Source organism: Cavia porcellus, unplaced genomic scaffold (genome assembly GCF_034190915.1).
Source record: "Cavia porcellus strain 051 isolate PalLab524CR breed Dunkin Hartley unplaced genomic scaffold, mCavPor4.1 scaffold_21, whole genome shotgun sequence".
NCBI lineage: Eukaryota > Metazoa > Chordata > Mammalia > Rodentia > Caviidae > Cavia > Cavia porcellus.
This window is the reverse complement of record NW_026947504.1, coordinates 38,618,653-38,642,825: the sequence shown is the minus strand read 5'-3', so window position 1 is coordinate 38,642,825 and position 24,173 is coordinate 38,618,653. Positions and strand designations below refer to the sequence as shown.

The window sequence follows — 24,173 nt, the reverse complement described above, 5'->3', positions numbered from 1 at the left end:
TCAGTTACACCTTTTTTTAACTGAACACCACACAGAATAATGTGGTACCATTTCAGAGACTAAACTGAACCCTGACAACCTATAAAAACAAACTCTTTTCCCTCAAATGAGAAAAACATTCACTTTTCAATGACAGAGGATGATCCACAGCTGCTCTACAACACATTCACACCAAATGTTCTACCTCCATTCATTGCTCTTTTAAGAGGGTTATTGATTTTTAGTAAGGAAGTTTGACTATGATCAATGTGGAAAACATGATTATACCTTTTTATTCAATCACTGAACCAGATGGCCATAAGACTGCTTTTGGTTATAACTTCCAGAATATGAGACAGAAAAAGCTTTAGAGAATATTTGGTGCAGGAAAATTTGAAACTAAAAAGTTGTACATTTTTATCTTGTCTCAAGATTTTTCTTAGCATTTAACAGATTACTGTCCATGTTCTTCATTCCCCTCAGTGTAACACAGGAATATTAATGGCCTGAGACGGCCATAAATATCTAGGAGACTCTTACCTTACCTTAGAACATATCCCTAAACCTTTTCCCTAAAGCGTGTGTTTGTATAGGTATGTTTCCTTAAACGAAAGTTAGCTTTAAACTAAAACTCCTTTCTCTCACAAGATAGCTGTTGTCATAAAAACAAAAATAAACAAAAACTTAACTTTTTTATTTTTGAGACAGGGTCTTGCTATGCAGTTCAGGCTGTCCCTGAGCTCACTATGTAGGCGATGCTGGTCTTGAACACACAGTGATCCTCTTGTCTCAGCCTCCCACCTGCGAGGATTAAAGGTGTGTGCCCCATGACCAGCCCCCCCCCCCAAATCCAAAACAAAACAAAACACCTCAGACTTTTCTCTTTTAACTACAGACAGAAACTAAGGCAAGCTGAGATCTTCATCTGTGCACTAGAATAGGGTTATGGGCTTTACATGTCTCACCAAGCGTGACTGACCTGTGCTCTTCAAAACTCCCAGCCTGCACTTCAAAACAGCCCACCCGCCCTGCTCACCGCAGTGTCCAGTGCCCAGTGTGGGTGTTTAATAGATACAGATTGGTGTGTGTGTTGCTGACCTTCAGGACCCATAAGGAAGATGTAGGTTTCATTTTCTGCACCATTTTCAACACACAAAATGACCTAGAAGTTCCTAAACTATGTTTCTCTTATGATGTCATCAAGGATGGTGTCACAGAAATTTTGGGAATCAGAAGATCTTCAAAGCAAGCTGACTGGGTATGTTTGTATTTCCTCATCTATAAAATAAACACATTGAAAGAAAGTACTAAGATTTCTTTCAGATCCACAATTCATTAATATTTCTCCCCCACCCTGGTCTGGAACTGAACCCAGCGCCTTCACACTGAACCTCAACCCCAGCCCCCACCCCACTTCTTTTTTTCCGTTTTTCTCTCTGAGATAACTTAGTGGCATAAGCGCCTGCCTCGTGAGCGTGGGGTTGTGAGTTTGATCCCCAGTACTAAAAAAACAAAACAAAAAAAAAGAGATCTTTCCTTTCACCACTGCTATCCTGTCTTCAAGGTCTGCAAGTCTATCTTCAGTCTCTTTCAAGTAGTTTTGCCAGCTTTTGACTGGCTTTTAAATTTCCTGGATCTCTCTTTGAATCTGTTTCATGCATTGTAATGTCTTCCTATATTGTTTGTTCAAGGTTTCCATCATTTTCCTTTCTTATTTATGTCTTCTTTAGACATACTGAGCAATTCTTTCATTAAGCTTGTGATTTCTTCTTTTACCTGAGACATTACTTTTGATCTGATTACTTTTACAGGCTCATGAAGCTGCTTCCTTCCTTGCTGTCCTCTCGGAGATTTCAGGTGTGTGACTTCCGTTTCCTCCCATGACCACATCTCCCAGACTTACTGAGTGGGCTGGAGGTCTGAGTTTGCTTTTTGCTCCTTCGTCTTGACATTCTCCTGGGTTCTTCCCAACAAGCTGGTTGCGGGGTCCCAGGCACTTCCCACATTGGCTGTCCTTAGGCAGTGTCGGGGGAGGGGACAGGCACCCGGGTTCCTCTGAACCCAGGCTCCCAGGGAGGTAGCAGGGCTCGGGGCAGGCTTCTCCAGACCTGCGCAACTACACAGAGACTTCCCCAATGGCCAGGGGTGCATGGCAGCGGGGCTGCTTCTCTCAGGCAGCGTGTCTGCACCAGGACTTCCCTGTGGTGGCCGGCAAACAGGGGGTGTTTGTCTGATTCTCCTGGTGGGCCTGGCTGCCTGCAGGAAGCAAAGCCTTCTGATTGCATGGGACATTTTTAAACAGAGTATAATTGAACCAATTTGTCCAAAATTAAATTATAATAATTTGAAAGTGTAATAATGCTATGATTTCAATGTTCTCCTCCAAGACTCATGTGGAAATGTAGTTAGTGTCATGAAGGTATTACGATATAATTAGGTTATGCAGGTTCTGCTGTCCTGAACGGATCATGCTGTTATCTTGGATTGGATCAGTTATGGAAGCAATGGCTCCTAAGAAAGGGTAAATCAGTGTGGCCCTTTCTCTCTCCCTCTCATGGGTGCTTCTTTGCCCGGGCACCAGATGTCAATGCCATGTGCTTGGACTTCCCAAACTCCTGAACCAAGAGCAAAAAATCCCTATTGTCTATAATTCATCTAGTCTGTATTAACGTGTGATTCAATTATGCTCCTTGAAAGCTAATTGCACTAAGTGAGCTAAATGCTGCCACTTTGCACAAAATCAATAGCATTCCAAGCTTTGTAATTTTTATTTAAAGTTCCACACCATTCTATTAAGCAGAATTTGAACAGATGTCATGTGCCACTTCATTCAGCAACGAGTGGCAGGCAGCAATGTGGCACGTGAGATTGCAATTACAGAGTATGCGAGATTACGGATTTGTAAGCACCGTGGTTCAGACGAGGGCAGAATCCCAATAAAGTGATCAATACGCAGTTAGTGTGCACCTTTTGCATATTACTATATTTCAGCGTATTTGTTAGTCCCAAATTTCAACATTTAAAAGAAGCAAAATCATAAATACATCAGCTCCTGAAAGAAAATGGTAAGTTTTTTTTTTGAGCACGTTTCATCTCCTCCCACATATTGGATTCTGAAATCTAAGGAAAGCAACATGAAATACTGGATTTGTGCATGAACATCAATGCTTCATAAGTAATAATGCCAGCCTCTGACATGCAAGGACGACAGGGCTGGATCCTGAGAGGATGGAACAGTAAAGGACACACCAAGCAAGAGGTCATTTAAGGAGCGAGTGACATAAAAAGCGGCCAGGGACTCTTACTGCCTTCACCCTCCTCTCCTTTTTTCCTCACCACACATTCCTAGATGTCCGTAAAACCTCCTGCGGTTCTATGTAATCTGCTTTTGCTGCTGTGTTAGAAAAAGGATGGAATGAAAAGCCTCCATCCTCTTTCATGTCATTCAATCTTGTTAACTCATTATCTTCCGTGCTTGGAAACAAATAATTTTCATGTCATTCCAGTTCTTCGCAGCACTGAGGATTGAACCCAGGGCCTTTGCACTGAGATACATCCTTGGCCTTTTGTTTTGTTTTGTTTTGGTATTGGGGATCGAACTCACAACCTTGCACTTGCCAGGCAGACGCTTATGCCACTAAGCTAAATCCCAGTCCTCCTGGCCTTTTTTCTGAGACAGGATCTCACTGAGTCTGTGAATTGTTCAGGCCGGGCTTGTATTTGCAATTCTCCAGCCTCAGCCTCCCAGAGAACGGGACCACAGTGTCACCACAGTAGATTCAAAGATGTCACACATGATTTTCCCCCTTTTTAGCAACACAAGGGACATTTAAAGAGCATCCCCATTTCTCACAGGACAGCACCAAATCCATTCCCATATCTGAAGGCTATCTTACCCTGTTGGTGTCAATAATGTATTCAAAATAAGACCAACTACCCTATCTTATGCTGGGGGAGGGGCTCATGGAGATGGGTGGGTGGATTTGTTTTGTCTCTAAAAGTCCTGTCTGCTGAGCATATCAGACTCATTTCTAGGGTTTGTTCTGTGTGCTCCTTGCATCTGCCCGATTGGTGTAGGTTTTGTGTTTTCACTTTGGGGTACCTGACAGAAGTCATTCTTGACCAATTCTCTTCCACCTGCCTGTCAGTGTTTGTATATATGGGGGGATCTGGTACGGAAATAAGAAAGCAATTTATTGCCAATAAAATAACTTCTATCATTACCATAAATACCAACTCATATAGTTTCCAGTCATCTATTTTTATTGAAGAACTGAACAGCTTAGAGCTCTCTGAAGTAGCAAATCTCACTCTAGGTTAGGCAATGGAGAAGGCCATAAGTTCATAATGCTTAGATTTTCCCAAGCAGCACTGCCTCTTATTTAAATAATTATATAGCGACATACAGTATTCTTTTTTTTTGGTCTTTTTTTTTTTTTTAATCGGTACCAGGGATCAAACTCACAACTGCCTGCTTGCAAGGCAGGCGCTTATGCCACTGAGCTAAATCCCCAGCCCTGACAAACAGTATTCTTAAATGATACTGTATTTCAGCAATTTCTTGAGAAGTTACACAGATTGCTATTTATATTGATGGTTATGATTTTAATGAAAGAAACTATGTAGCTACGGTTTTCTGAGTAATGCAATTTCTACAAATCACAAAGTATTGTAATAGACAATTCATTAATTTTTCTTTGTTGAACATTTCTATATTCTGTAATGTTACTTGTCTTTGTTTATACTTTTAGGATTTAAAACAGTTTTGCATTCACTCAATTAGTTGCTTCTAACAGACATTGCTTCCGTTTTAATAAACTGGTCAGGAGGCACAGAGAGAACCTTGGAATGTTATCGTAGGGTGTGAGCAAATGTCAGCACAGGGACCTTGCGATGGTTAGTCTGGACCTCAGCTTTGGCTTTTAAGGTTATGAGCAGGGACCAGGAGGAAGTCTGTATGTGATGGAGGTCAAGTCAGAGCACTATGTTTTTTTAAGCCAGTAGTTCCTGACCAGAGATGGGACAAACATCAAACACACATGGGAAAAACAATCACAATTCAGGCAGAAGTCTAGTCCCAGTCTAGACTTACAGAATCAACTCTTCATAACCAGTGCCTGGGCAGTCTGGAAAATCTTCTCTGGCAATTTGGGTATGTGCACCTGTTTCAAAAGTAAGGCTTTACATTTGTAAATTAACATTTCCTTAATTGTGCAGGGATTCACTGATCTCAAAAAAAAAAAGGAAACCAGAGATGGACATTGGGGAAAGTGCACTTGACATCTAACCCTTCCCCCTTGGCAGCTTTTCAGAGAGTAAAGAAGAGCTACAAATTACAAAGAGTAAGCCACTTCCACCCCAGAAGAAAGCATGATAAAGAGGACAATTAAGGCTCCTGGGACTTTCCTGTAGGGAAATATTTTTAGGGGCCAATTGGGCTCTATGCCAAATGGCCTGGCATCAGTGTTGCTGGTGCAACAAGGAAGGTTAAATATTGGTGTCAGAGAAACACGCATGCTCAAATTAATGCATTCTGCTTCCTAGAAAACCATTACATAGGAGAACATCCCTATGCATCAGCTGCTTAACAATAAGATGTAAATCCTTACACAGAGTCTGCAAGATAAGATATTAAGACTTGTTGAATGGACAGTCTTTCTCAGGCATACTTTCCATTTCTCAGTGGGTATGTATTTTTGATACATATACTCTAAAGACAGTATTTTCTTTAAATTGTATCTTTCTTATCCATAATACCACTTACCCTAATGTTCTATCCAGCGTCAATTTTTAAGATAGCTAAGGGAAGCCCATCAGTAAATGTTAGCTGTGACGAAGGTCACACTGTCCTGTGAATCCTCTTTATTCATGCTCTGTAGCAGCCTCATGTCCAAACGTACAGCTGACAACCAGTCATTCAGCACAAAAGGATTAAATTCACTCAGGACAAATGCCAAATAGTAAAATCATAGCTGAAAATATTCTGACCATCTTGCAATAATAAGAGTTTATACATTCATGTCACCTAAAAATGACTATCCATTTCATCTAGTTATCTCATTCTGTAACTCCCACTCCCAAAGCCACATGCTTCTACATTACAAAGAAAGATGACAGTTTTATAATTACTATAAAGATTCTTTTAGGGAGCTACTTTTCTCAAATTAATTTAAAACATAAAATGTTGAATATGACCATATCTTAGATATCTGAATCAATTTTTTAAAGTACGTTACTTATGCAGACAGCTGCAAGTACTCACAAAATATCACTGAAGTATGCTGCAGTAAATACAAAATTATGTAGATGTAAATATGTTTTCTTAGTCTAGTTGCAAATATATATTTGATTATTCAGAATGGGAAGGGAGAAGGGTAAGAGCTCCCAAATGTGTAGCTATACAGCAACAAACAGGAATGAACTGCTTTTAGATCAGATTATTTTTAACATAATTTTTTTATTTCTATTTTTTTGGTCGTTTTGAGACAGAGTTTCACTACGCAGCTCAGGCTGGCCTTGAGCTCATTTTGTAGTCCAGTCTGGCCTTAAACTTGCAGCACTTCTCCTGCTTCGGCCTCCTGAACGCTGGGGTTACAGGCTTATGCCACCATGCCTAGCTGGTTAAATTTTTTAAAAGTCACTTCTCAATACAATTGTATGGTAAGCATCAAGTTCAGAACTCTGTGTGTGTATCTATGTAAATGGGCTTCCTCAGTTTTTGTTGCATAAAACTGTTAAAAATATCTAATTTTAATTCAAAGTCTTTTTGGCTTTCAAACGTTTTTGAAGTAAAATCTCACTATTTCCAGCAGATTAATTTCAAGTAGATTAATTTTAAATGTTGACTTATTTATATTATGCAAAAGCTGATTTAAAAAATTGTAAGTACAAAATAATTATTCTAGTCTTAAGTTTTTGTTTGAAAAAAAGCTTAAAGGCTAAATTTCCAAAAAGTAGAGCTTTACATAGGTAAAATTGGGCAGAAGTATCAAATGCAGTAAGACTACAAAATGTTTACTAAACAAGACACTGCAGTTTCTAACAGTGTACAATTACCAGGTGCCTCACCTGTCAAGACTCTTAAGTTTAATGGCTCATTTTGAGAAAATACATGGATACTTGTTACAAAGAAGTGTTTCCAGGACAGTCTTTTTATAAGATAATTAAAATCATTGGGCATTTCAGAATTATATAGACTTTACATTAGTGCAGGGTTTGATTAAAAACCTTGGATAATTCTTCAACCACGAAGATTTGCCAACTGTCATATTTGCAGCTACCATTCACTCATTAGAAGAAAAAGTACTAATCGTGAAAAACAAAATCTTTAATACAACCAAAGAAAAACACAGCGAGCCTTGGCCATGCATCTTATTTGGGCTTAACACAGAACCCATGAAACTGATACATTCCCATTTTACAGACGGAAAAGAACTAGTGCCAAGTTACATGTTTAGTAAGATGGAGAATTAGAACCACAAGCCAGCTGTGAAGGAGCTACCAGTTTTGTGAAATTTTGGGAGTTGAGGTCCTTCTGTGAGATAAAAGATTCAAACTCTTGTCTTTAAGAATCTGTGGCTTTAGTCCTTGAGCATGGCCTTCCCTGGCAGAGGGTGTATAAGGAAGTTTCAGGACCAGCTAGGCATGGGTGTGGCCAGGGAAAGTGTCTCTACAAATTTCTTGCATGAATTCCGTCTTCTACCTTGCCCGACTTCTCCATCAGCTGGTAAGTACCTGCCATATGCAAATCCCTGTGGGTTGTGTCATGGGGAATACTGCAGCGTATGAGCCATGGTTCCTGACAGCACCAACTGTATCTCCTGAGTGAACCGAGGTCAGTGGCAGGAGAGTCTGGGAAAGCACCTCCTTCACAGCAAGTATGCGTGGAGTCCTAGCTGTGCTCTCCATGGATCTTGCAGAGCTCACAGAAACATCATCAAACTTACAATCTGAAGAGTTCATAGAATTTATTAGAGGGCATCATATGGATTGAGTACTTCTTATCTGAGAAGATTTGGGCCACGAGTCAGATTTTGGCATATATGCACAAATACAATGTGATATCTTGGGGACTAAATATGAAATTCACTGATGTGTTATATATACCTTTTACATACAGTCTGATGGGAAACACATACAGTATCTTTAGTATCCCTCGATGCGGAATGTAACTGTCACATGAGGTCAGGTATGGAATTTTCCTCTTGTAGGGTCATGTCAGTGCTCAAAATGTTTTGGAACAGGGAGAACTCTGGATTTGGGCTCTCTGGATTAGGAACGCTTGACCTTACATGAAGCATGCCCATTCGGAGTGCCTTTGCTGTCCCTGCCTGTGGTGAGAGGCCCTGGGGATGGGAGACGACACACCCACCCTCACGGCCTTCTGGACAGAGGCCTTTAACACTAACATAGGCCAGGAAACATCCAGCTGCCACTGTTCTCAGGGCTACCCTTTGTTTCCAATAAAAAAACTACAAAGCAGTAAAAAAAAAAAAAGAAATAGCAGTTAGAAATGCTTAAAACCCACTAAATTATAAATGCATAATTTTAAATCACTTTCTCAAGATTGTGGCTATGAAAGAAAAAATAACTTGCCTTGGGAACAGAATTTTGACTAAAACTCAAGAAGGTATGTAGCCCATGCTGCTGGCACATCTGACATGTGAGTCCTGACACGGCCCGTCCCCATCCTAGACATGAGCGGCCCCACTACTGGGCCTCGGAGTCAGTGACAGGAGGTACCTGGGCCTGTTTTCTCCAAGCAAATGGCTCCTTGCTCTGCACCTCTACGAGCTCCAGCTTCCTAACACCTCATGTCTCGAGACCCAGATTGTAGTCCCTCGGCCCAGTAACTCACACCAGCATTTCACTGATGAGGCTTCAGCAAGGGAAGACAAAATGTAGTTTTTGATTATTTTTAGTGTGAAATTGATATTTTCTTCAATGTAAGAAATAAGTAAATAGTCCATGTGAAAAAAGGAATAAAACCATCAACGAATGACCTTTAAATGCATTAGTTTTATTTTTTTAAAAAATTTTTTAATGTGACCAGGGGTTCATTCTCTGGTTTATTCTAGATGTATTTATTGAGTTGTACAATATGCAGGGCATCCCGCTTTCCTATCAGCCCAACCAGAAACTGAATGACTTTTTGCTCTTTGCTCAAGGCCTAGAATAGTTCCTGGCATCGGGAGAATTTTGCCACATTTTTTAATGACACTGAGACAAGGCATACCTGAACTTTCCCCACTAGAGTTTACACTACCATAAAAATGGTCACAAAAATGGTCTCCTCTGACAGCTATTACTTGCCAACTAATTGTTTTTTGGAGCTAGAATCAGCTAAGCTATACAAGGTCAATATAGCTTTACAGAAAATCAGTTAATTCACCGCAAGATGCGAATAGATACCTACTTTGTGCAATTCCTTCTTTCTTGACAATTGGACTATTCGAAGAAGCATGATATGGTCCCTGTTTTTCAAGTGTTTCTATATAAAAGTAACATTAACAATATAGTACAGCATGTGGACGGAAGAGATGGTTAGCATACAGGAGAACTGAAAAGAGGAAGAGGGAAGAACTCTGGGTGACACCAGAAGGTGGAAGAGTATAATGGGTCACAGAGCCCACAGGAAGAAAGGAGGGAAGGTCGTAGGAGAGCAGTGTGTGTGTGTGTGTGTGTGTGTGTGTGTGTGTGTACCTGTGTTGGGAGGTAGGGGAGAGTAGAATGAACAGAGTCTGGACAAAGGCAATGCACAGAAGAGATGCCAAGAGTTAATTTTATTCTGTGCAATTGAATTCAATTGGGTAAACATTTGTTGAGAGCAAATTATGTACTAGCCATTGTGATTGGAACAAGGTATATAACTGTTAGCAACACTAACACAGTTCCTGTAAACAGTTGCAATACAGTCTGATAAGTGTTGTGGTACAGAAAGGTTCAGATGTTATAAGAAGGACATAGATTGAACTAATCAAGAGGCAGGGGTCAGGAAAACTTCTTTGAAGAGGAATAAAATGGACACCTGAAGCCATGGTAGGAATTAGAGTATTTAGGAGAAACTCTGTAGGTAGCATGGACACCACCTACTAGAAAAGCATGGATTTGGGCCACAGAGGTCTGAGGTTGGCTGCTCTGGGAAGGAGGGCTGGACTTCAGTGGACAGAGTGCCATGTCTTGTGTTTCACAATAAGGAGTTTAGACCTTCTCCCAAGATTAGTGGTGACCCTGGGGAATCTTAAGCAAGGAGCAGAACAGATTTGTCTTTTAGGTAGATCACCACATGCAGTGTGAGATGGGCCCATGCAGTGTGACATGGAGCCTAAAAACAAAAGGGTAGTACGAAGCTACATTGTTCAGTGTAAGAGTAAGTAAATAGTTCATGGAAAAAAGTGAGTAAAACCATCAACCAATCATTCAGCTCAGGACTGAAAATATAAGGCTTGAGGTGGATGCACAGCTGTGCACAGATGAGGATCAGAACGCATGGCTGAAGGGTCTTCAGATCTCACATCCCGTCCACCAGATAAATGTTCCTAACAGCTGACAATAGACTACAGCTGGCAATAGAGTGGACCCCAGTGGAAATTGATCCATTGTTAGAATCCAAAGACCCAGGTCTGAGCCCAGGTTACACCTTAACATCTATGATCCTTGGGTCTCATGTCTGCTATGTTGGCCCTTTATGTGCAAGTTCACAGCAGCGTAGAAAGGGAATGGTGGTCACAACCTGTGTATGTTTCCGTTTGCAGGTGGTATTAGACATTGTGCCAACATCTGCGCCTGGCAGTACTTTTAATTCATAGCTGTAAAAAGCAGTGAGTGCAGTGCACATGAGAGCAGAGAGTGGAGTTAGCTGAAAGGAATTTAAAAGGCAAGGAGCCAGCACTGTGCAAACTTTGGGCAGGTAATGCTCACATGCCCATGGCAGACACTGTGTGGTGTGGAAGGAAGTGTGGTGGGAAGAGTCCATGTACGCCGCTGCTGTCAAGGACAGCACTGAGCTCAAAAATGACACATCTGGGACTCAGTGAGGAGCCGGGACCACACATACAGGAATTTAGGGATACTATGTCAGCTAGAACTCCATTACATGAAGTTTAAAGCCCCTTTAATGACTTCACCTTGACCAGTGAGTTATGTCAACTCAAGATCTTAGACAGGATAGTTTATGTAACGTCCATGCTAAGAGGCCATGATAATCTTGTGGCCACAGCCAACAGCCCAGGGCCAGATGGCCTTACAGAGAGACAGAGAAAAGGGGGAACCATAGTGAGAAGGGATACCTTCCGAGAGGACTGGGAGTTTGGAAAGAGATGCCTTTGTGAGCATAATGGTGGGACTGCGCTGGTGATGATGGAGAAAACCAAGATGAATTACAAAGAACCTGGATGCAGGAATGTTAAAGTAGATAATAAAATACATGAGAAAAAAGCAAAAGGTGAACAGCCTTGGGGGAAATTTGTGAAGAAGCAGCACTAGTGAAGCTACTCATTATAAAGTGCTTCCTGCAGTGGTGTCTCAGGAAGACCCGGCACGTCTGAGTCCTCAGCGCCCGGAGGAGATCAGACAGAGCAGACCCAAAGTGATGGTTTTACTGCAGACACTTAAATAACCCCGCCTTCCACCACTTTTCTTCTCATCCAATTCTGCTTTCTCCAGCACACTTACAGCCTCACACTGTCTGGCCTATTCTAGCTTTGCTTTTTTCACAGCAACATCAATGAAGCAAAAAACAGCGCATTACTGCAACAGTTTCCTTTAAAACTGTTCTTGTTTGTGGCCTGGAGTCCCATCTCTCTTAACTCATCTCCTAGCTATTTTTGAAAGTAATATGAAGAGTCCGTTCTTAGGTGAATCAGTATAATTTATATAGTATTATAAGTAATACTTGGTTGGATTATTTTCTCCACTTTCTAACATCATAGAATCAGCCTTCAGCAGTTGGCTAACCTATTCTTCATTTTAAAAAGCTCTAATAAATCAGTCAACCACAATAGAAAAGGCCACTTTCAGTTTTTTCCTGGAAATTCCAGTGCAAAATGTACCAAAATCAAGTTGACTAAATAATTCTTTCTCTGCAGAAATCACTTAGAAGACAGTCCAGTGATGATTCAGTTACAGGTACCTCACGCCCTATACCCATATATAATACTCCACGCATGAACATCTAAGGCAGATATTAGAGTCTTTTTATCAAGACTAAGACCCATGGGTCTCCCTGTGGTCTAGTACGGTTCACCATCCACATTGTTTAATTGAACCCTTTACTACAAATGGTTTTCGGCTCTGGTGCAAGGCAGGAATTTGAAGCATGTACTGGAGTGTTTAATGGTGTTAATTTCTGGTGTCCACAAACATCAACTTCACTGGACAATCCACTAATCTTGCAAAATATAGAAAATACACGAGAGAATGAAAGGTAACACAGAACTCTTCAGCACTGCAAGCAAAACAATTCCACGGTCCTGGTGATGCCAACAAGTCATAAAATACCTGCTTGTTTACAGATCCTTAGAGATGTCACAATCAATAAAGAAAATGAAAGGAAGATAGGGTGCTTTCAGATTCAAGAACTGTTCTAACTTTTATATCAAACATGTTTGCTTGGTGTTTAAAGCTCTCAAAGGTGTCCCAAGTTAATTTTAAATTAACATCTGATTGTAAAAGATGATCCAGAGCTTATGGTTTGTTTTGTTTCATTTGAACTAGAAGGCATAATTTAAATAGTTCCTACCTGGAAAAATGGATGGTCTCTTCTTGGTGCGCCTCACGTGAAAGGGTTCCAAATTCTTAATGTTCCTTTGAAGCCTTCCTCTAGTGTCATTTCCTATGAGTAGTTCAGGTGGCAGGCTGCTCCGTCTGGATGATTTGTAATCATTTTGAGGCGAATTTAGCTTGTTCTTTGTTCTGAAATATAAATTGCTGTCATCAACTGCCATTGTAGTAGATTCATTGGAGACCGGAAACACAAATCCCAAAGCCAAACCCGACAGCAGCCACAGTCAGCTGCCTTCCGTGCCGCAGACTCTGGGTTCTCATGCTTTGCCCTGCACTTGCTTGGGAAGCTTAGCAAGTTGATAGGCGTGGACTGGAACAGGTGTAGAATTACTAGCAGCCCCTCCTTTCATTAGTTAATAGCACAGGGAGGACAGATTAAAAACAAAAACCATTAGGTGTAGGAGACTGGGGAATCTGAACAGATAAGACCTGCGGGCTGTGCGCCTGTGGATGACCAAGGTGGTGTCTGTAGTTCCTGAATGAAATTTGTTTTACCGCAGCGCTATAAAACAAACACAACTCGCTACTTAAGACTAATGCCAATGCAAATTTTAAGTCTAATTTTTCTTATTATTTACCAGCCTCTTGGAAGCTTGAAACAATTTCGGTGAAACATTCTTATACTCCCTATCTTTGTGTTTCAAACTATGTAAATACACACAACAGCCTCCCTTCTTTATTTTCACTTGGCTGGCAGCCACCCAGAACTCGGCTGGAACAGGGAGTTGAGACACGGCTGATGATGACCAGGAAGGAACTGGTTGTGGGCGTGTGTCAGGGAGCAATGTCGGGAACCTGGACGCTGTCACCCACCCCGCCCATCCTGTGCTCCACCTGGCAGCTGGCTTCTCCAGAAGTTCACGCTGCTTGGCAGGAGAGTCAGACAGAGGTCTAGAAAACAAGCTGTGGCCAGAGATGTGATGACGGCTTGCATTCAACAGACAAAAAGTACACGCTGATACCCTCATGGGGACGCCGCCTTACTTCACCTAAAGTCTCAGGAGAACCAGCCTTCTGTTTGTCTGGTCAGGTATTTCCTTCTTTTCCTTCCAGATCATCTAAGTTTGTGTCCTTTCCCCCTTTCTCCTTTGTTCTATTTATGTGGCAATGTCCTGCATTCTTTCTCTGTGCAGAAATCACAACTCTGTAATTTCTCCTTCCCCGCCATGCCCCAAGGCTGTGTCTGTAGTCTCTCTCTCTCTCTACACACACACACACACACACACACACACACACACACACACACACACACGCCTATCTACCTACCTACCTACCTGGTGCTGTCTGGCTGCAGTATGAGTCAGAAGACAAATGGTATCTGTCTTTTCTCTTCCCTGTGCTAGGGATCAGTAGGTATAAACATTACAAAGGATCTGGGGGCTGTTCTAGAAGTCACTGCTTTTACAGTATGTTAGTTTTCTGGATGCCATCTAGCTCGTATTATTGGTTAAAATTGGAACTTGGATCCCTTTACCTAGTTGAGGGCACACTTGTACCCTAAGAAGATTTTCATTCTCTTTTTTCCTTATGCTTTCTCAGTAATAGGTCTCCAAACTATGGCAGATTTTTCTGGAGAGAAAAGCATATTTTCACTGGCATGTTCACATTAGTTTCCATTATATAATTCATATAATTGTATTTTCATATTAGATTGTTACTTTTTAACCTATCCTGAGAATCACCCACATTGTGTCTGCCTCAGGAGTTAAAACTACTTTGATGAACTGAAATGTATCAAGAGCTTCAAAAATCAAGTGGCTTGTACAAAATCTGTTTGTTTCTGCTACTGTATTAGAGATTGAAACTCTTTTCATTTTTAAATTTTGAAACAGTTTTGTTGATACTCAGGCTGATGTTGTACTGTGCTGGGATTACAGGTGTGTGCCCCATGCTTATAAAACCATTTTTAAAAGCCCAAGATATTTCTTGAATCTCCCTTACTTTAATGAAAATATTATTTCCACTGAATAAAAACATAAAGCTTTTTTTTTTTTTTTTTTTTTTTTGGTACTGGGGATCGAACTCACGACCTCACACTTGCCAGGCAAATACTTACATCAATGGCCTAAATCCCCAGCCCCAAAAAGTAAAGTATTTAAACAAGTTTGAGATAATGAATTAATGAGTGAAAAAATACATTTCCACAGTCCAAATTTCAAGAACGGTATTTAATTTTCAGACACATAGCAAGAAATAGTCTCAGGACACAAATAACTGGATACTAACTGGAAGAAAGTTAGTAATGAGCAGGCATAGTATTTAGTGACCATTTCTTTCTCAATTCAGTGTCACCATGAAGAAAATAAGAATATACATGAGATGAAACAGAGGTCAGTAAGAAAAGGGATTATCATACAGAGCATGCATCAGGCATGTCTCTATACTGTGCACATGTAATTTTGCCTTTCCTTTGAGAGGCTGGATGGAAGCACAGAGTTAAGTACATAAACATCTGGAATACATTATAATAATGGCTGTCATTTACCACATGATTAATACCAACCGGGTCCTGTGCTAAGACTGGCATATGTTATACCTCATTATTTTTCCTATGCATGCTCTTTTTTTTTGTCTTTTTCATTTTCATTTTTATCGGTACCAGGGATTGAACTCACGATCGCCTGTTTCCAAGGCAGGTGCTTATGCCACTGAGCTAAATCCCCAGCCCCTTGCATGCTCTTTTATAGGTGGATACACTGAGTCAGAGTACAGCATCCAGGAACTGGGTAGGAGGAAGAAGATTTGAACACAGGCCTTTGTTTTGTTTTTGGTCCCGGGAATTGAACTCACAACCTCGTGCTTGGCAGGCAGGCACTTATGCTGCTGAGCTAAATTCCCAGCCCTTGAACACAGGTTTTATCTGACTTCAAAATACACATTCAAGTTCTGCTTCAGTACTGTACCAACAAACTGCATTGCTAGATGTGCATAACACTGAAAATCCTTCTCTGAGTTAGGGAGTTCTCAGAGAGCCCTAGAATGACAGGAAGGAAAAGCAGGGGGAGAACTCAGCTTTCCCAGGTGCATGCCAAAAAGTATTACTTCAATAGTAAAGTCTTTATGCTGTCTTTTAATATGACAGCACATTTTTAGATGAAAGTATATTTTCTTGAGATTTAAATTATAATTAGAAAGAATCCTACTCTGCTTCAAAAGTACCCCCAAATGTCCTGATCCCCTAAAAATTAAGTGATATAAGGTTCCTGTCTTACCCAAGTTAATTCCTCTTCTGCCCAGTTCATTTCTCCATCATAGAGAATATAAAGATACAGGTATCTAGCTCATGTACTGTGTTTCTTTTTTGGGGGGGGTTACTAATAATCAAATTCACAGTCTTGTGCTTGCCAGGCAGGCACTGTGCCACTGAGCTATATCCCCAGGCCTTATAATGCAGTTCTTTAAAGACAAAAGTGAGGATATCCTGAATCTGCTAATATTAAAATTGTAGGACAATTTTTATTTCTTCAAAAGTAGTAGTATTAAATCTGTGGACACAAAACAAGCAAAGTAAACCACCCTTTCCAAATATTCAAATTGCCTGCAGCAGGAATGACAGTCACCAGAAATTTAGGTCGAGATGGGCTGCGTGAAAATATTTCTCAGTTGTAACACTAAGTCCTCCTGACTCTGTACAGTCACAGCCAGAAGTGAAATGCCAATTTTTTTTTTTAAGGAAGTCAAAAGAATGAAGATGTGCTCTGAGCTAAGAGGAACCTCAAAACTGACAGCATAATTAGATAATTATAAATAATTAATGAGACATTTTCTATTTTAATAACCATTATGTTTTGAAACTCTCCATTCTATAAATTTAATAAATTGACTGCTTTTGAGTTACTCTAATTTCTATCCTTTAAGAATTTTACATGAGATGATGCTACCATTCTCTGAGCATTCTCTTCTTCCTATTAGGAAAACACTATTTTCTCTCTTAGAATAGTTCATAGAAATTTCCTTAGTTTGTAGCCATGAATTCCTTGTAAATTTTGATAGCTTTTAAAAAGTATTCCTGAATTATTTTGCTGAGAAAGCTGCAACTGTACTGTAAAGGATACAACTTTACCAGTGTAGCTTTCTTTCTCATAATCACCTTTGCAGAAATGTTTCACCATTGGGGCTGGGGATTTAGCTCAGCGGTATAAGTACCTATCTTGTAAGCAGGCCGTTGTGAGTTCGATCTCCGGTACCGGAAAGAAGAAAATAAATAAATAAATAAATAAGTCCAATCTCGTCAGAAATGTTTCACCATGAAGGTTTTAGGTGTGTAAGGATTCACCAAATTAGCTGTCAGTCTCACTATGACTCATTTGTACTGCCTGTCCTGCAAATATTTCTTATTTTTGAAGTCATATTCAGTTTTTAAACTGCAAAGGATTATTATCCAGTGGGTGGCAACTAGGAAAAAATAACAGTATAAAATGTCAGAATGATACATGTCACTAGATCAAGCCCTTCCACTGATTTCTCTCTCCAAAAGCTCACCAGCCACTTCTTTTGCCAGCACAACTTTGCTTGGTGGGGGTATTATCTGTGGTGTGGGTATTACCTGTATAAGTGTGACTGAAGACGTCCTCCCTCAGTTCCTAAGAAAATACATGAAGATGCTCAGTACTTATCTCACTGGCACTTGATAGCAGTTAACATTAATGACTTGTCGGCCTTCCCGTTTTAAAATTCTCTGTTCTCTTGTCTTCCTGTATTTCAGTTTTTTTCTGCCCAGAATCTTTAGGGGCTCCTAAAAAATCTATTTTTCTAACTTCTTTTCTTTGGCAAGCCCATTTATTAAGCATCTACTTAGGCACAATTCTAAGACCAATACATGAGAATTTCTTCATCCAAGGAGGGAGACCTGTAACAAACACGTTACTGCAATTCCCGGTAACTGCCCTGCTCAGAGAAGATGCCAAAAAAATACTGGGTTACCTCCTCCTGTTGGAAAGGGGGACAGGAGGGGAAGGATTCTCAGAGGAGGAGTTCACAACGCAACTGTGAAAGTTACAAAAGTGCAGCACATGACAATGTCTGGTGAATGACAGAGTTGCTCTCTGTATTCCGGGGTCACATCTGCAGATTCAATCAACCACGAATGAAACGTATTCACCAAACCCAACAGAACCTGTACTAATTGTGTTCATCATTTGCCATTATTCCCTAAATAAAGTAACACCCATTTACATGGTATTTTAATTGTGTTAGAAATGATATAAACTAGAAATGATATGAAATATATGGGGAAATGTATGCCGGTTACATGCAAATAATACTATAATAAATATATTTCATATATATGTGTTAATATATATTATGGGGTCTTGGACATCTGTGGAATACCTTGCTGCGGGTATCCTGGAGCCAATCCTCTGCTAATACCAAGGGATAACTATGCAACAATCCTTCCAACAGGATGCAAAACACAAATACTGGACAAGAAATACTGAGCAATTCCAGGGGAGAGAGGACTGAAAGAAAAACACTCTGTGGTATTAGTATATATTTTTAAACACCAGCATAAATTATATACCAGGAAGATACCTACTTCTAAAAAAAGTCTATGTTAAATCTGGCTCCAACCTTTTAAAACAAATTAGTGATTCCTAACAAAATGTAAAAAGACACTTAAAAATTCTGGCTGCAGTCAGTAACCCTTCTCTGGAACTATCTTTATTTACCAGAGGAACTATGATACAAGGATTTGCTGAAGCAGACTCTTACGCAAGTTTATAATGTCATGCAGAACATCCTTTTTAAGAGAAGCTTCAGAACCAGTTCGTACTGGCTTGCAATTCAACTTCATTTGTACTTGCATTCTTCTCAGTTCAATTTTGCAAGTCTCAGAAAAATTGTTGGCCTTCTCTCAAATTAAGGTAAGGCTTAAGGGCACATTTTTGGTGGTTGTAAGGCCCTATCTGCTAGAAGGATGCAGTATACAATAAACAAGAGTTTTCTTGTATACCACTCTTGACACACCCACATGGCCGAGGAGAGGAAGGAGTGATATTTGGTTTTTTCTTCTGTTTAAGGAATTGAACTGACAGTTGCATTCATAAAAGAATTCAAGGTTTTGCAATATTCTGGCCCAATCCTACACAATGTAACTTCAGAAAGATGGTTTCCAAAACCAGGTGACTGGCTATCGTGACTGAGGTGACCAGAGCACTGGTGCCCCCCATCAGCATTTCATCTAAGACCTCGACTTTCATCTGTACACTAATGATACAAGCTAAATACAAGCACTAGTCCAGATGTCTCTCTAGTGTTCTGTATCACTCCTTCAAGAAAATTCTTACCATTTCCTGCTAGAAGCTTGGCGTGTACAAATCTGCTATCTCTAGACATGCAACTCCCATATTTCTAAATTTCTGACTTTAAATGATAGTTCCCATTTGCCTGGTGAATTACTTTGTCTGTTAGGTCACATTTACCTCTTAAACATCATTTGGTTTGTGAACTCCACCTTGCTATTACTACCCAGTGCTAGCATTCATTATCTGGTCCCTGAGTATTCTTTAGCCTTCCAACAGGTCTGGCCAGTTCTAACCTTGGCTCCTGAAGCAGTCTACCTTTGATATGGCATCTTGATTTTCATACCTTAGCAAATCACCCTTGACTAGTCTATTCCCCACTTAAAAATGCAGTTAGGATTTGGGCAGAACACCTGCGATCTGCTCACTTGTATAGATAATCATAAGGTTACTATAGACACCATGCATCTTTTAATGAACACAGTTACTTTAACTTTTACCGCACATTTATTTCCTTCCTGTCTTACGGGATGACCAACCAAAACTCTAGAACTTTAATTTACTATCCTGCACTTGGGCAACTGACCCTAAAATGTTACAAAGCCCCTTCATGTTGCCCCAATTAGATTTTATTTTGACCATAATAGTTCTGAGGTCCATCCTGTGCTTTCTCTCAATTATCTGGGGTTTTGTTTTAGAAGGCAATGACAGTTGAGAGGGGAGTATTCAGAAAGTATTTGAATCATTTTTTACTCAAAAAGGGTTTTTGATCTAAAAATACAAGTTTATAAATTTTGAATTGGGTAAACAAACAAATTAAGCATTGTTTACTAAGACTAAGCTATTAATTTCTGGTGTCTTAAGTTTCTGATCTAGAAAAAGGAAGAAACCTTGGTTTCTTTCATCAATGATTTGTCTGTGTCTTCTAAGTAATGGTTAAGGTCCATCAGTGAAAGATACTGTGGATATACGTAAAATTGCAGCTAAGAAATTACAGGAACACACAAATAGGTAGTGTTAGTCTGGGAAATAAACCGGGGCAATTATAATTATACTAACACTTCTATACATTTTATCTGATTGGGAGAGGGGTTATTTCTGATACAAAAACACCTAGCAAAGTAAGAACAAAAGGAAATTTCCTCAGTCTAATAAAGGACAATTAACAAAAGCTCTGCAGATGAAGTCGTATGTGATGATGAAAGACTGAATGCTTCCCCTGCAAGATCAGCAAGGCAGAATGTCTTCTCTTATCACTTCTATTTTAACGTTGTTCTAGAGGCTGTATCCAGTGCTATCAGCCAAGAAAAACAAACAGAAGGTACTTAAATTGGAGAGACAGTTGTAAAACTAGACAAATTTTTAGATAAAATAATCATATGTAGAAAAATCTGTTGGAATCTACAAAAAAGTGACAAGACCTAACAAGTGAGTTAAGCAAGGCTACAAAACATAAGATAAATCCACAAAATCAACTATGTTTCTATATTGGCAAAAAAAAAAAATTCTGGAAAGTTAAAAGACAGTATCATAAAATATTAAATATTTAGGAATAAATCTGACATATGTGACAGACATATATGTTGAAAACTAAAATAAATTAAGAGAAATAAATTAAAGAAAATATTTTAAATTAAATAAATTAAATAAATTAAACTAAAATAAATTAAAGAAAACCTAAATAAATGAAGAGATATAGCATATTAATTTCCCACAAGACTTGATAATGTTTTTACTTCTCTCCAAATTAATGTACAGATTAAATACTATCCCAATAAAAATCCTAACAGAATTTTTAAAATGCAAATTGACAAAATGACATAAAAATTTAAATGGAATTGAAAGCCATCAAGAATAGCCAAACTAAATTTTGAGAAAGAAAAAGTCAAAAGTGTTATACTACCAATTTTAAAACTAAACACAAAACTACAATAAAGACAATGTATACTGACATAATGACATACAAAAAGATCAGCAGGATAGATGTGACAGTCTAGAAATAGATTCATAAATTAATGACCAACTCATCTTTGACAAAAATGCAAAAATAATTAAGTCGAAACAGGGCAGAAATAGGACAACTGGACATTCATATGCAAAATAATAAAAGTCTTTGGTCTACACCTGACGCTGGATGCAAAAACTCAAAATGTACCACAATATAAATGTTACACTCAAACTATACATATTCTAGCAGTTCTTGTCCACAAATAACAAATTAATAAATACTTTGTCAAAATTAAAATCTGTTCCTTCAAAGACATTGTGAGGAAAGAAAAAGGAATACTGGGGGGAAATATTTGCAAGTCACTATTTGGGAATGAGTTAGTATCCAAAAGATGTGAGCAAATCTCAACAGCCAACGGGAGAACAAATAGTGCAATTAAAAAATAGGCAAACTACATGACCAGACAGGTCACCAAAACACAGAAAGTAAAAATGTATATGGACGTGTGTTTTCACAGTAAGTCAGTAAGAAATGCAAATCAAAACCACAGTGGTATACCACTGCCTACCAACTAGAATGACTCGAATTAAGAGACTGGTCGTATCAACTGTTGGGAAGGATTGACAGGAACTAGAATTCACATATAGTGCTGTTGAGAAATTGAAATGGTAAAAGCATTTTAGAAAGAAGTTGACAGTTTTTGAAATATTTAAATGTACTTCTACTGTATGATTCATCTTGTCCTCTCTGAGGAACTCATTCAAGAGAAAGACATATTCACACATATTACATCAATAGCAGTTTTATTTAGCGAAATAATAGAAACAAAATGTTTATCAACAAGGGAATAACCCTTGTTGGTATGGTATATCTACACAGCAACAAAAGGAATACTATAGCCTAGGTAAATCTCAAAATAATCATCTTGAGTGATACAAGTAGGATCTAAACACTTGCATACCAAGTGGCTCCATTTATATGAAATTCTAGACAATGTAAACTAGTCTAAGATCAGTGGTTGCCTTAATAGGGAAGGAGGGATGAAAGGGAGGGATTACCAAGGGTCAGGATAAAATTGGGGGAATGGAGGGGTGATTCGTAGGTATATACTTATGTTAAAAGCAAACTAAATACATAGAAAATACATGGCTTATTATCTGTCAATTACATCTCAATAAAACCTTTTCTAAAGGCAATGTTATGCCTTCTCAGTGAATTTGAAAAAGATTTCAAAAATATTCTGGATTCTAGGCAATAAAATTAATATATAAAGGTGAAAACAACTCTTGTCATTCCATCATCTACATTAAGACAAAGAAAACACACGTATACAGTAAATCATGTAAATGCTTTTCACTTAAGGTAAGGATTTTTTATCCTGAATTGTATCTTTATGTTTTATTTTATACACTAAAACTTTAAGCATATCTGAGAAAATGTCTCCTTTGACATTCTCGGGTAACACATTCCACAGTCCAGTGAAGAGAAGATTTGAAACAAACATTATGGAAAGAATGAACCAGGAGGAGCTGAGTGGGAAAAAGGAAGGCACAGCTACCCGGATAAGCTGAAGTCTTTTAGCCCAAGTGACTTAACATCAGGGATGACTTCGGGTATCTCAGATGACCTGGGTATATCCTTGCTAGACAATCATGCAATGGGTGAGAGGAGCTGGTCTGAACACTATTCCCACATTTGAGAATGCTTTATTCTTGGGATGCTCCTATGTGAACCTTACTGACGTAAGCACAGGAAGAATATCTGCAAAAGCTGATTGTTGGGTGCCATCACATGTTTAATAACAAATGCTTCAACTGGCCTCGTCGTTTTATACATCATGCTAGCTCTAGTTGGTTCAAGTTTGGGTACAATCAATAGGAAACCTGTATCCATTGTGCTGAGAAGGAAACTCCCGAAGAAAGGCCAAGAAATTGCATTAGGTAATTAACTATGACCACGCCTATTCTTTCTTTAACTCCCAAATCTAAAATAGCATAAATTTACCCATTTAGTCTCAGTTTGCCAGCTACTTGCAGGCACTTTGTCTTTGTGTCAGCCCCCTCCTTAATTTCTTATTCTTATGTACAAAGTATTTCCTTTGTCCTTCCCACCCCATTCTCTTGACTAAGGAAAGCAACAGAAGTAAACAGAACTTCAAATGATGGCCTTCCAGAAAAAAGATTCCTTTCTACATTCAAGTGTTAAAAAATGGCCACCCTTTTAGTTCCTCTGCCCAGGAATTAAACTGCGATTCAGATTCCAAACATGCCTACGTGTTATAGAGGATGCGAAAGCGTGCCATGTCTGTTTGCCTTAGCGAGCATTCTGTGCCAGTCCCGAGTCCTAGTGAGCTTCGAGAAACTTGATCAAAACCAAGCCCTTCACTGGGAAGGTGGGCCTTTTAACTTCCACTGCTTCATCCCAGAGAGGCCCACCTACCCATCTACCCCTCTATTTTCTACATAAAGGATGATTTGCTTTACATCATACTCTAGAATCTAGGAAAGGCTCAACCATCAAAAACCAAGCTTGACACAAGCCAAACCAACCCTCATAGAATAAATACAAAATGCCATTACTCCTAAATGATGAGTAACACAAGATCTTAAGTCTTGAGGCAGGTGTAGTTTTGGTTTCTTGTATCAAATTCACAGTTATTTCAGTAGTGCTATTAGTAACTGTGATTTAAGGAAGACCAACATTTTTATTGTAGCTAAACTCTCAAAAAAAATCCATATGTCAGATTTCTCAGCTGCTTTTTGAAAATTTCTCTTTTGATTACAAAAGAAATACAACTTTTTGGCAGAATATTTGAAAAGCAGGGGAAAAAAGTAAAAAGAAACAAAAAACCAAAACGTCATCAATCTATGCTTTGCCCTGCTGCCCCCCACTGAGGCAGTTCTAATCTCTTCTCAGCCCCCAGAAGGTTCCTCCCTAGTGGCTGAGGGGGGTGCAGTCACTGTGGGCTCCGGCTGAGATGAACAAGTGATGCTGCCTGGGAAAACGCAGGGAAACATCCTAATGACCTGGGCAAGCATCTCTCTCTGAAAAAGGCAGTGGCTTTCCGAGACCCGGATTTGCTTCATCCTATTATTTTCAAGTGAAGTTGGAAACATATCGACTTTTTTCTCCTTCATCCTGGGGATTAAAAAAACACAGACCCTCACAATTGCTAGGCGAGTACTCTACCACTGAGTACATCCTCAATCCCCCATTTGTAA

The 24,173-nt window shown here is 39.3% G+C and overlaps 1 protein-coding gene across 5 annotated transcripts in view; it reads right to left on the bottom strand.

Annotated features, from left to right (window-relative positions):
- Positions 1 to 24,173, bottom strand: part of Fry (FRY microtubule binding protein) — a 418,719-nt gene that overhangs the window by 305,862 nt on the left and 88,684 nt on the right. For 4 of the 5 annotated variants that reach the window (XM_063232590.1, XM_063232585.1, XM_063232586.1 and 1 more), the window contains exon 2: positions 12,719 to 12,891. The exons of the other annotated variant lie outside the window; for it this stretch is intronic. Coding sequence is in view for 3 of the 4 variants with exons in the window: in XM_063232585.1 (XP_063088655.1) it covers positions 12,719 to 12,891 (173 nt within the window). In the remaining variant the exon portion in view is untranslated. The remainder of the gene's footprint in view (positions 1 to 12,718; positions 12,892 to 24,173) is intronic. 5 annotated transcript variants of the gene reach the window in all.